The 14,266-nt window shown below is 36.0% G+C and overlaps 1 protein-coding gene across 2 annotated transcripts in view; it reads left to right on the forward strand.

Annotated features, from left to right (window-relative positions):
* The window catches only part of LOC133454926 (E3 ubiquitin-protein ligase NEDD4-like), an 84,199-nt gene extending 81,275 nt beyond the window's left edge, over positions 1 to 2,924 (forward strand). For both annotated transcript variants that reach the window (XM_061733664.1, XM_061733665.1), the window contains 2 exons: positions 1,920 to 1,992; positions 2,076 to 2,924. In XM_061733664.1, coding sequence (XP_061589648.1) covers positions 1,920 to 1,992; positions 2,076 to 2,178 — 176 coding nt within the window. In that variant the 3' untranslated portion in view covers positions 2,179 to 2,924. The remainder of the gene's footprint in view (positions 1 to 1,919; positions 1,993 to 2,075) is intronic.
* Positions 2,925 to 14,266: the final 11,342 nt, after the last annotated feature.

The following is a 14,266-nucleotide window of genomic DNA, read 5'->3' on the forward strand; positions in this document are numbered from 1 at the left end:
GAAATCGATTTTTTTCAACACAGGCCTAGTTATAACACGGTGTTAGGACACGGTAACTCCGCCGGCCGGAGCTTCCACCATTTTTCTGTAGCTGTGTATCGCGTCATTCAGGCAGCCAATCAGCACAGAGCCTCATTATCATAGCCCCGCCCACTCAGAATCCCGCATAGATAATGAGGTTAGAGAATGGGAAGATAAAGACATGGCTCAGAGGCTGAATTTCTAATTTATTTAGCAAAAACAATCAAAAGCTTGTTTTTAAGACATTCAAGGCCTGTTTAAAATAGGTATTAGATGCCATAATAGGTCCCCTTTAAATTATAACGCCCTTCCCTCCCAATGAATAATTTCTGAATGTTATCGGGTATCGAATGATTTTTTGCTTTAAACATTACTTTTGCAGATTGAAATGCCCCTAGATCCATGAGTTTTAGTACCGTATTTTCCGCATTATAAGGTGCACCTAAAAGCCTTTAATTTTCTCAGAAACCGGCAGTGCGCCTTATATATGATCATTACGGTAATTTCTGTTACTGTTGTCAGGGGGATTGTGGGTAATGTAGTTGGTGTCGCAGAAGTAATGGCGCTAAAAACGTCAGGGATCGTCACAGACGTTCAAGACAACAGCAGCGACGCTGACTCGCATAATGGCGACTTTGACGAGACTGAGCAAAGCTGGTTTTTATTTTGTTAATAAAGTTTCACATACGGTATTTTTCTTGTTTTTTTTTTGCATTTGCTGCAGTATTTGGTGTATATGGTGTTTGGACTGTAAGAATAGTAGGGGTGTAACAATATATCGTGCCACGAAATTTCGCGATACAAAAACGTCACGAAACGTGTCGTGGAGGTGACAAACTGTATCGCGATATTGGGTTATTAATATTAATCTATTGTGTTGACTAGTAATGCGCATCCGAGCACGCGTGCCGACCGCGCCTTGACCCGCGGACCAAAATCTTACTCCGCTCAGGAGAAACTAGTAGCGTTTTGCAGTCCCGTTTTGAGCTCTGAACCTTTACTTATGTAAGACTGGTATTAGAGTTAAGCCTTACCTTATTAAATTAAACCTTTTTCGGGTCGGGGAAAACTTCTGCTGAGTTCCAGTGTACTTTAATGTCCGCTCAACAGTGTAGGATTTTAGAACATCAACACAGCACCTAGTGCCGTACTGTGGCGTATCACTCCGCCCAATCTAAAACAGACTAATCACTACAGATAAACTGACTAGTGTCATTATAGTCCCTGATTTACATCAGAATATAAAGAATATATTTATAAAATAATGAACCCTGAATTACCAAAATAACCTTCTTAACAAAAACAAATCTCCTCTTACACTTATAAGGTGAGCATGAATCAATCTTTTTTATGATGTAAAATTGTATGTATTTATTTAATTCTATTTATTTATTTACTTAATTTTAGTTACATTTCTGGAAAAGAAAAAAGTAAAATCATACATGAGAGAAACTATTCAGTTTGTGGCAAAATATTTGTACTTGTATGAAACTGAAGATGCATAATGCAAACCTGACATTTACTTTTAGTTCAGTTTGTGGAAAATGGTTGGCCTGGCTTTCTCTTTAAAACTTAAAACAGTTATAAAGCATTACAAACTGTAACAATAGGGCAAATGCTCAGCATTGTTTTGTATTTTGTGTCTTTCAAATAAAATTTATAATAAAAAATGTATAATAATAATAAAACATTTTTTCCAGTCATATGTTCCTCATTCAAGGTTGTTAAAAAAATACTGCTATAATATCGTATCGTATCGTTATCGTGACCTCAATATCGTGTATCGTACCGTATCGTGATTACTGAATCGTTACACCCCTAAAGAATAGTGAGTTAGCGTGATCTCGATATCCAGCCTTATGAATGTATCGTATTGCTCTCTTTTCCCCCTGCGACAGGATCTAATGGACCTCAGCTGTTCACGATCGAGCAGTGGGGAACGCCAGATAAACTGCCACGAGCCCACACATGGTATGCAGCGAGCGTCTCCACCACTGTCTTGTACCAGTATTTACTGTAATGTTCTTAACTTGCTCATCCTCTGTTCATCTTAGTTTCAACCGCTTGGATCTGCCCGCCTACGAATCATTTGACGACCTGAGGGAGAAGCTCCTCATGGCTGTGGAGAACGCCCAGGGCTTCGAGGGCGTGGATTAAAACGGCAGCTGACAGTAAAAAACAAAACGACAAACGCCACAGGGACGTCAAACCAGCTGCTGTAGCAGTTCTGTGCAAGCATGTTGTACTGTAATGCCCGACTGCGAATCCCCTTCCCTCCCCGATAGCACGGCGGTTTGAGACTGTACAGCGACCTGTTGAGCCAACATGCCTACGATTTTCTATCTTCTCAGTGTGGGCAGTTCCCTCCTTTTATACCGAAGGTGCTGGGGAAGAAAAAAGGAGTTGTTGGGCTGTTTGGAATGCTGAAATCTTCTCATCCACAGGCATAAACGACAAATGACAGGAGCTGGCCCTCTGATCCGCTGTTTCTTTCCCCCCTCCGCCCTCATCATGTGAAAATCTACAGTGCTGGAAAAACACAGGTGCATTTCAATAGCTCCTTTATGTACACTATAGTATTTGAGCACCCTTTACTGCAGGGGGGGTCATAGCATGGCCTTAATCTGGCTCCTACGTGCACTATTTCTCTGCAACGGCAGCGCGATCACTGCTTTTTTCAAATCTTTAGACCAACACCAGTTTACCTTAGGAATGCTAGCCAGTCACATTTCAGGAAATCGGCCGCGCCCCTTTCTGTCAAGCCTTCTCTGTCTTCAGCGGTCAGATATTCAGCCTTTGGAGAACGAGGTTAATGATTCAAGAGTGTGAAATGGATTCCCCCATGTTTTTTTCGTTTCTTTTAATACATATACATAGTTTTGTTGTCACGGAAGAGATTTCCTTTCAATAATTATTTCTTTTATTCTCTTAGTGCTCCAAGTTTATTTTTACTGATGAAGGTGTTGTTTACTGTTTTGATAACAATATAACGACATGGTTGTTTGAAGTGCAAGAATCTGGCTAGTCTGAAACCCGGTGAATCCATATCATTTGTTACAATGATGGAAAACGTGTTCAATTCAATGTTTTTGTTCATTATTATTATTATTATTTTAGTGCTTTGAAAGCTACGACGGAGTATTAGGGCCAAACAAAAAAACAAAAAAAGGAAATTACGAGAATAAAGTCATAATGTAATGAGAATAAAGTCGTAAAATTACGAGAATAAAGTCATAATATTACGAGAATAAAGTTGTAATATATTATAATTTATTCTCGTAATTTTACGACTTTATTCTCGTAATTTTACGACTTTATTCTCGTAATATTACGACTTTATTTTCGCAACATTACGACTTTATTCTCGTAATTTTACGACTTTATTCTCATTATATTATGACTTTATTCTCGTAATTTCCAATGTTTTTTGTCTTAGTTTGGCCCTAGTACTCCGTCGTAGAAAGCAGCATGAAACAGTATCTTTTTTTTTTTAAAGATATTTTAAAGATTTTTTGGGCTCTAGTGGCCCTAAATTCACAGGAAGGGAGAAGAGGAGAGAATGGGGATGACATGCAAAGGTGTGCAGGCGGGATTTGAACCTGCGACCGCTGCAGGAGGAATGTAGCCTCAGTATATGAGCTGCTGCTTAACCCACTACGCCACCGAGCAGCTCATGAAACTCGTGTTTATATCTTGTGTTTTGCTTTGACTACATACTAATTTGAAACTTTGGTCGGTCTCGAGGTTGTGAAGGGAACCTGCCTGTTGCTGTTCATAATGCTGTAAATTGTTCCCGAGGAAGGGAAAAAAAATGTTTAAGTTCTTTCATGATATATAAATATATGTATGTATTACATTTAACAGAAGTATTACTGATCAACATTAAAATGAAGCTGTCCGTGTGCGTGAATGTTTGTCTGAGAGAAAAGCTGTGATTGTCACTGAATATAAAAGCAGCACGTTTCTTACAAAGGAAAGAAATGTGTTCATCTTTTTTTATGTTCTTTCTCTCCTTTTTTTAACACTATTGAACCTAAAGGGCACTTTATAGATCACTCTGAGGTCATGTCGCCTGATGTATGTCTTCTTATTTACTTGAATGTGATGCTTTTTTTTTTTTTTTTGGTTTTGTTCTTTCCTCCCCTTTCAGTGCACTTACTTGGTGCAATATAAATAGTCTCTAAATCTGGGCTGCTGCTACGGTAGAAAAAGAAGTGAAACTGAGATTTCTTTATCTTTTAATTTTCTCCCTTTCATCTCCTATATATTTTCCCTCTCGTGTTTTTTTTCCTTCTTTGATCTCACCCTTCTTATCTGCACAGTTTCTTTTTAAAGCAGGTTTTTGTTTTTTTTGTAAAGATTTTTGTCCACTAATTTCTGCAACTCTTTGTGGTTCAAATAAAAGCAAAACTTCTCAGAATGTGTCGTTCTAAATTAATTGAAATTTTTTTACTTGTCTCGGGTGCATAATTGGAACACAAATAAAATAAGTGTTAAAGATACAAGCAACTATTGACTCCCTGAACGTGTGACTGGAGGAACAAGGTCTTCAGATTGGTAAACGGGTATACTGACTTGCTCCTGAACTAATGTATTTATGGATTTACTATCATTAATTTTACTTCTGTAATGAATGCTTACAAGAAAAAAGAGCCATAAGAATAATCAGTAGAAAACATATATAGAGATATAGAGATCCAACAAATCCATTATTCCTTCAGTTAAAATTGTTGAAATTTCATGAACTAGTAGACTATAGTATTCTGCAAATTATGTTTAAAGCTCATAAAAAAACTTTACCAATCAACGTTCAGAAAAGATTTGAAAAAAGAGAAAGCAAGTATAACTTAAAAGGAACAGAGATTTAAAAAAAACCAAGATGCAGGACAAAATTGATGGAACGTTGTGTTTCTGTGAAAGGAATCAATTTATGCAACAATCTGAATAGACCCCTTTCCGTGTTTGTAAACAAGCAAGCTGCGCGCGCATTGTTGCGGCAGAAAGACGGAGTTCATCACAGTTTACACCAGCCGATTGACGGAAAAAGATCGTGGAAATTACGTTACTAAACTAACTTTGGCGGATGGAAAGCAACTTCCTTCCCGGAGGAAGATATCACAAAGTGGCCCGATGTCCAATGGCCGGATATTCATCCGTATTTGGTTGAGAAACCTAGTGTTTACACTCAGGAGAAGCTGCGACACTGTCAGCAGCTGTCACAGCTGAAGTTTGTAAAGAATTATGACAGTCAACTGAATGTATTTTATACACTAGACATTTTAAGTTATTATATTATTTCATATTTATTTATCTTATTATTTTTGTTAATTTACTGTGTCCCCTTTGTTTCTTAATGAGTTTCATTAAGCATTGCCTTTCAATGAAAGCCATGTCATGTGTACCTTTGTCTGTGCTGGCTGAATGAAGTTGATAGTTATTTAAAAAAATAAAAATAAATAAAAATTATATGAGCTTTATTGTCCATCCTGCATCTCACATTATCACCATTAATTTACAGAAACCTATTCCCACTAATATGATAAAAAGAAAAACATTAAAAGGCATATAATGCAAAATAGTTTTTTAAAACTTAGTTCATTATTTTTAGGTAAATTCATTATTTTTATTTGAGGGTTTGTGGGGATTAATATATCTATAATATACCTGAGTTTGATATACAACACATATAGTGAATATATGTATATTTGTGCAGCATATTTACAGCTGTGGAAGTTGGATGTTTGTAGCTTTAAAAAGAGGAAAATCAATACATTTACACAATCAGTGAGGAAAAAACAAATAACTCCGGTAGTTTATTAGCAAAACTTTAATAGTCAAGTAAATCATTAATGGCTGATATTCAATTCATAGTCACAGCTCCAAATCACTGATGAGAAAATAAAAAAATGTCAAGACTTGATGTTATTATTCAGAACCCTTATTTCTTAGATTTTTTCGGAACAACACTTTTGCTAAGGTTTGTGAGACTAGCACACACAATAACAATATCATCTAGAAGGTCAGCCTGTGACAGTGGAATTCTTGTCTGCAAAATTCTGAAGTTCTTCCATCTCCCTATAACACGTTCGACATGTATCCTGACACGTGACAGTTGTCTTGATGTGTCGACCTCCTGTGCAGAAAGTTGCCGTTTGCCTTTGGTGAAAGCTGGAATGCGAAGGGTGGCAGCATGAGCTGCAACCTTAATTTCATTAACACTATCAAAAGATGATCCTGTAGAGAGAGCTTCTTGCTGAATATTTTTACACTTCCTGCAATTTTGGTGCACAACCAGTCAAAGAGCACAGATGTTATTCTAGTGATAAACAACAGTTGTACCATGTTGCACTTAATATTTGAGTATGAAAATGTAGACTTCTTCAGCTCCTCTTTAAGTCTCTCATTTTCATCTCGCAGCTGTTGATACTTTTCCTGCAGGTTGACGTAGTCACTCTTCAGCTCGGTGTACCTCAGGTTCAGGTCATTGTATTCTGTCCTCGTGACTGGGATGTCCTCTTCAGCTTTAGCAGAAAAGAGAACAGCTGAGAATTGAAGACGAGATGGATGGATGGATGGATATAGAGGTGTATAGAGAACATAAGAGGGGCATTGGAATCAGTAGAGGACAGTTGTGAATAGGAGAGGAGAAAAGGACAGGGACAAGGAGATTTTATTTGTCACATACATAGACATAAGATTAATTGCAACTGTGTTAGTCTACACTGTGCATAAATATGGGTTGTAAAGAAAAGAATGGATGTGGAGATCAGCATAGGGGGAGAATACTCAACATGGTTGAACCATTATACAATGCAATGAGACTTGAAATGACACAACAGTGGCTACACTTACTAGGACTGTGATCCATGCCAGTGACTTCCTCTGGAGTTCCAGGAGCAGGAGCAGGTGGATTTGGTGGAGCAACCAGAAGTCTTTCACTCCATTTTTTCCCTTTTTTCTTTGGTACCTTCACATAAAAAAACTCAAATGAACAAAAATACTGATCTCAAGCTGTAATACAATACATTCCCATCTTAATTATCGGTTATGGTTTGCTTAATACCAAAATAAGTAAACCCTTAATATTCATGAGTTAATCATGTCATTAGGTTAAGGGTCAAAGACGTGACGCTTACTTTTTCTGTCCGATGGAACTTTCTACCTAATAATAAACATAAAAATGAATAAAAAATATAACATGTATGTCTAATACGTTCCTTCTACATGTGCCCACTCTTATTTTATTTAAACATGTTGGTTATTGGTCATTTTCTGCCATCTGAAGTGTGAAAATATCATGTGGGGTGACCGTCCGGCCTTGACTTCTGTTTGGACAACTGGTTTTAAATCACATTAAAACAATTTAAAAATAATGCTTGCCCTATTGGGCATACTTTCAAACTTGTTTTAGATTTATTGACAAAGTTATGGAACATTTGTACACACATTTCAATCATAATACACAAACTAATCTTGTCCGAATATGTTCATTGTCTGAATTATCATCTGGGGTGACCATGAAAAAAATACAATTGAGGGACTTTTATATTGACAATCATCTCAAAGAGGATGTTGCATCAGCCAGTTACTCCATGAGGGTCCCAGAGAGACAACCTGCAGGTCAGTAGTCTCTCTCTCCTTTACAAATAAATCCTCTTTCTACCTGCTGCAGTGTATACGTCACATTTTGATATCATGTGGGGTGACCACCCTATTCATTTTGAGATAAATGGTCGCCCCAAATGACGGTTTAAAGGTTTAAAAACACTAAAATACCTTTGTTTGAAGTTTTCACATACATGTATGTGTACACTACATTTCAAATGTTTGGAAAATGGCCAAAAATATCTTTATTTTAAGTATTTTAAAAATGGGCTACTCAAAGGCCTTATACGTCTTTGACCCTTAAGCTAAAAACACAAACAGCTAGGTCTCATTTATTGTATTTTACCTTTTGATCTTTGCATCAGGGTTTTGGTTTTGTTTAGTGTATGAAAAAATAGAGGGCACAAAATCAGGACTCTCGTGGTCCAGTGACATCTCACCTGTAAAAAGAAAGAAACACATTAGCCAAATAACACCAGATAACCACTTTTCAAGTTTCTTAAGTGTTCTGAGATGCTCAAATCAGAGAAAAGACAACCAGGGCACACATCCTAAACAACAATGATGCTAGAGCGTTACAGCTGTTAAGTTACGTGGAGCTGCTGTACACCCATGGATCTATAATATTAATAATATTAATAATTATTATGTACACCACACTGAAGCTCTCAGCTGTATGAGTTAGCTACTAGCTAGCACCAGTAGTAAACTTACAGTCTATGGTAGCAAACACTTACAATACACTTACTCTACCTACAGCTACTCAATTAAAGGCATTCAAGTAAAGCTAAACCAGATAGCCACGATAACTCACCAGATATGAAATGAGCACTGCAAACGCGGGCATGCTTGATGATCCTCGGTCCAGTCGGTGCTTTTGAAATGGCCTGTTTCCTCTGGGAATTGCAAAAAAATTATGTTCCTCGGGATTTCGATTTGTACACCCGTACACACAACAGCTGGTGGGCATGTTGTTCTTCTATAACGTTACTGCAACTCCAAAAACGCAACTTAAGAAAAAAATCTTCCCTCGCTCTATTCAAACTCATACAACTTCTTCAGCACTTCCGCCGCAACAATGCGCGCGCATCCTGTGATGACGTGGGCTGGAAAGGGGTCTATAAAGAAAACAAAGAATCCAAATCAAACATTACATTCAAAAGAACAATTAAAGCCTGTATGTTAAGCAAATATAATGAAAAAAAAAAAAAAGCAAATATAATGAAATATGTTAGTTAAGTTTGATTGACATACCCATAGACAGCTGTAATTTTATTTTATTTTAGTTTTTTATTCACTCAGTTGGTTTTTTTTTTAATTTTTAATTTATGATATTTGTGAAGTTATTTCTTGGAAAAAGGGGCAGATCAGATAAGATTCTTCTTCTTTCTGCTCCCTTTTCATTCACAATTTAAGAACATTTGTATTTGTATTGAATTGTTTTATTTTTTTGAATGAAATAAAGAAAAAAAAATGCTTCACGGTCCATGTCTTAGGAACCAGAGTTATTAATGAAAATTAAGACTAAAACTGAAACTAATAGCGAAAAAATAATCTTGTTAACTGAAATAGAAATCAAAATAGATAAAAACTAAAATTAACAATGCAAAACTAACGGGAACTGACTGTATTTGCAGGTAAAATTAACAGTTTTGGTTTTTGGTGTCATTTTTGTAATGATCCAAATTAAAGTGAATAATTTTTGTAATTTTTAATCTAAAAGTACCTATGTGCTTGTTAAACTAAATATAAACTGAAATAAACAAACAAAAGTTTCCTCATATGGTCCACTAACTTAATTAAAATGCATGGGAGGACGATATCGACACTTGTATTGACTGCGGTCCATGATGGCTGTAATACGTATAACTAAGACTGGTGTTGCTCTGTAGGAGTGGATTTATTGATTTTGTAAAGCTATTGTATTACATTTCATAAGTGTTTCCTACCTGATAACGTGGTCAGCGGTTGAGTTCGATTAAATAAGTGAAGTGGGAAATAGAGTCTGACAATATGCAAAATCACAGGACTTTTGACAGAGTAACACAGCAATTACTGTATAAGTTTATTATGTCAGGAAATAAAATGGTCTTTTGGAAAATAAACCCTCAAAGTACTTTGAAATGTGGTGAAACAACACTTGGTTGGATCCCTGGCAGTATGTCATCTCAGACCTGACAACTTTTTGATACGACAGAAGTATCAATCAATCAATTAATCAATCATTTATTTCAAACCAACAAAACCACAACTCTCGTACTACAGAACAAGAACAGAAAGTTACAGGACACCATTGAACAGAACAAACAACAATAGCAACAACAGACACTATAACAAAACAAAAACACTGTTTGAAAAGGTGATGGCAGAAGCAAAGCTTATTCATGTCCATCCCCCGCCAACACGCATATAACAAAGACAACCATAACACAAAGTTACTCCCTTAAACCCATCTTCCCCTCAATCATTTCATTTCTTTACATCAGTTTATCTCCTCATCCCTTTTATACATTTCAAAGACTGCTTTTCTGTACTTACTTTTAAATTGACTTAATTCCATCTTCTAAGCTGTTCCACAGAATAACCTCTCCGACAGAAACACACATACTTTTAAGAGTTGATCTTACACTTTGTTGTTGCAATTTAAGTTTTCCTCTTAAGTCATACCTTTTACAACCTTCCCTGTCATGAAATAATTTTTGAATTATACTTGGAAGAAGATAGTTTTTCGCTTTATACATGATTAGTGCAGTTTTCAATTTTACCAAGTCAAAAAACTTTAATGCAGAGGCCTTAAGAAAAAGTAAATTAGTGTGATCATTGAACCTGACATTGAAAACTGTTTGTATGGCTCTTTTTTGTAGTATGTATAGAGGCAACAGGTTGGTTTTATACGCATTACCCCAGACTTCCACACAGTGACTCAAATATGGCAAAACAAAAGAATAATATAGAATAAGTAGAGACTGTTGGTTAAGTATGAACCTAGATCGCCTCATAACACCCACACTCTTTGCAATCTTGGGACATTTACACAAGTAATGTAAAACTTTTTTTATTTTTACTCATAATGATTAAAATAATATATTTTTCACAAACCTTAAAATTTCATGATGAAAAAAATTTGAAATGGAGTATAAATATGTGTAATTTGCATCAATTATGATCATGAAATTATGCAAAAATCATGTAAATGTATCATAATTAGTTTCAGCACCGCTTACTGAAATGTAATTTTGATAATAGTACTTTAAGTGCACACTGAAGATACATTTAAATATTAGATAAAGTTGCCTGGATGTAAACATAATTAAGCTTTCATTTTGACTTATTCTTGTTTTTCCTTATCCAACTTTATTTCATCATGTGGACACACATGATGAAATAAATTAATCATCATTTCCTCTAATTCTTCTTTCCTAAATGTTGTAATTGGGTTAAAGGCCGGTGCTGCTTCAGGAGGAGATTCATTCATCAACGTAAATCCCGCGGGGAAACTTGGATTCCACTCATCTGAATAGTTTCTCGATTCTTCTGTGCCTCTGTGTTTAGACTTTATTGAAATGTACAGCCCCCTGTCTCTGTTTCTGGTGTGTGTGTGTGTGTGTGTGTGTGTGTGTGTGTGTGTGTGTGTGTGTGTGTGTGTGTGTGTGCACACGGTGCGGTTATGGTGAAGGGACCTCAGTTCATTCACACAGGCAATCTAAGAGTTATCAGCTCCAAGGACGAGCAAATAGAAGCCACCCGGCCTGTCCGGGGACATTTTATCACCTACCCTCCATCTGGTCACAAACAAATCAAGAGCCAACTCGTCTCTACATTTTAAATATTCCATTTGTTTATATCGTCGAGACAATTAATAAAATAAAATGGGAGAAAGTACAATAAAATAAAACAGACGTTTCATTTGCTGGAGTGGATTCTTGTCCGTGTCTCTGTGGGTCTGTCCGTCTGGGTTTGACCTCTGTCTGCGTTACATCACAGCCACAGTGACCTCAAAACTCTGAGGACACGTTTGAGTAATCCGCTGAAAGAAAAGGAGAACATGAGGCTTTTCGAAGGTTATAATTAGTTCTGTTTTTTTCAGGTTTCACATGATCAACAAATCTTCAAGAATTAACCTGGAAGGTTTTTGTGGCAATAATATTCACGTACAATCAAAAATAAAAATGGGACTTCTTTGCATTCACGTCACAACTGTTTTGAATTTGCATTAGCCCCTTGATGCCTGATTAATGAAATAATACACTGAAAATGGTAATTTTCTGTGTTTTTTTGTCTTAAAAAGTTTTCTGATTAATATTTTTTTGTTTCTAAGACTATATTCGGTAATGTTTTATTTTAGTCATATTTTATATATTTTTTTCAATCATACAAGACTTATTTAATTGTTTTTTATTCTGCAAGGGAGTGCAGAAATCGTGAATTATAACAGTTATTACAAAAGTCAAGTGTAAATAAACCAAACATTCATATTTATTGTGATGGACATTTGCAGCTTTGATTAACAGCATTTGCTGTATTGAATCCAGTACCTAACAGTTTGAAACTTAGAGTCAAGTTTAAAATTTAACAAGTGACATTCTTTACTGGTGTCTAATTTGAGAGCAGAGGTGTCAAAAGTATTCACATTTTGAAGGTAACATGTAGACTGCACCTTTATTTTAAAAGTCTTTTTTATTTTTTGAGGAATGTTTGTTATCCCCACAGAGGCAATTTGTTTTACTGGCAGTCTTTCTCTTACTTTTTGCTTTTATTTCATTAATTTAATTAATCTTTTTGAGGGTAGGCAAATAATAAGCTTTGCTTCAGCCTACACCTTTTTCGGTCTAGATGTTATTTGTTTATTTGTATATTTGAAAATTTTTTGTTATGCTTTGAACAGTGTATTCGTTTTCTTGTTGTCAGTTTTATTCTTGTTTTTTTTTTTTTTTTTTTTTTTTGTGTCATGACCGAAAATAAACTAAATAAACTAAAAAAAAAAAAAAAAATAAAAAAAAACTAAACATTCATTACTCAGGTAGAAGTATAGATACTAGAGTTTAAAAATACTCCTGTAGAAGTTGAAGTATCAACTCAAGTTTTTTACTCAAGTAAAAGTATAAAAGTAATTTCAAAACTACTTAAAGTATAAAAGTAAAAGTAATGTAAGGGGGAAAAAGCCATTAAGGACAAAAGCCATTGAAAATGAATGTATCTTAGTATAATGCAAATATATTAAAGAACCATATATGTGTACTATTGAGCATTAACATGTGTTTCAGAGAGCAGGAGATATGATGACTAGTTGCCTATAAGTATTGTAATGGTGCAAAAAGTCAAACTTCAGAGGCATGTTATCATTTATCCTAACCTTTATTGGAATGTACATCCAAGTTTAGTTGCAGGAATCTGAGGGAACGGATGTAAGAACAAAACTGGACAAGAACATCTGAAACAACCACAACCAAATTCACTCTATCCGGATGGAGCAATTTAACTGGATAGTTTTTTTTAAAGGCCAAAATGAAATAGAGTAACGAGGCTGTTTTTAAAATGTAAGGAGTAAAAAGTACAGATAATTGCGTAAAAATGTAAGAAGTAAAAGTAAAAAGTCGTCTGAAAAATAATTACTCCAGTGAAGTATAGATAACCAAAATTTCTACTTAAGTTAGGTAACTAAGTATTTATACTTCGTTACTTGACACCTCTGTTTGAGAGCATTCCCTTTTTGGCATGTTTCCCCCCCTCTTTAAATCCTCCAAACTTCACATTGTATCACCATCACCTACATAATTCCAGCTCACAGAGACTCTCGGTGAAACTTCAGGTTTTAGGCCCTGACCGGTGCAGCCATCCCGTCTCCCCCTCCTCCACCCTTCACCCTCTTACTGGTGGTCAGGGTCGATCAATACTTCCCCCGTAGCTTATCGCTGATGTGCAACTGGCTGTTTGTCCTGACTCTGCTCTGTCTACATAAGGACCTGGATGGGACGGCGCCTAACCCAAATGCACCAGGTATCAGCACGGGAACCCTGCGGTTGTTGGACATGCTACCGGACATAAACTGACATTTACAGAGACGATGCAGAGAGCAGAGTAACAGCGGGAAGGAGAGCAGGAGAATGACTGCAGAGGATGAATGAATGAGTGAATGAATGAGTGTGGAGAGGACTCCTGAACGTGAGGTGAGTTGGTATCATCCTACAACAGGCTTGTGTTATTCAGTTTGCATGTCCTTTTTTTAAAAAATATAACAAAATGATTTCCTTTGGGACGTTATCAGCTCAAAATTGTGATGAAAGTATCATTGAAAGTAGAAACGACACAAAAAGCCTCCAGTATTGTGTGACTTTAGTCTGGATTATATATTTGTCACTGTGATTTTATAAAACATGCATTGTTTTGTGACCTTTAACAAATGTGTTATTTGACTTTGCTTCTGTCGCACACACACACACACACACACACACACATGTTCACAGCTGCAGTTATCCCACAATCAGTAAAAACCTGACGAGACTGGACTTTAGACACAAGGATAAGCCTCAAGTATTTATTTGGCACTTTTTTTCTCTGTAGTTATCTGCTTTTTTCACTCATTTTTCCCTTGTTTAATCCTACCCAATGTGCTTTTATCTTCCACAAAATGTAAGAACTA

This window comes from Cololabis saira, chromosome 11 (assembly GCF_033807715.1).
Source record: "Cololabis saira isolate AMF1-May2022 chromosome 11, fColSai1.1, whole genome shotgun sequence".
NCBI lineage: Eukaryota > Metazoa > Chordata > Actinopteri > Beloniformes > Belonidae > Cololabis > Cololabis saira.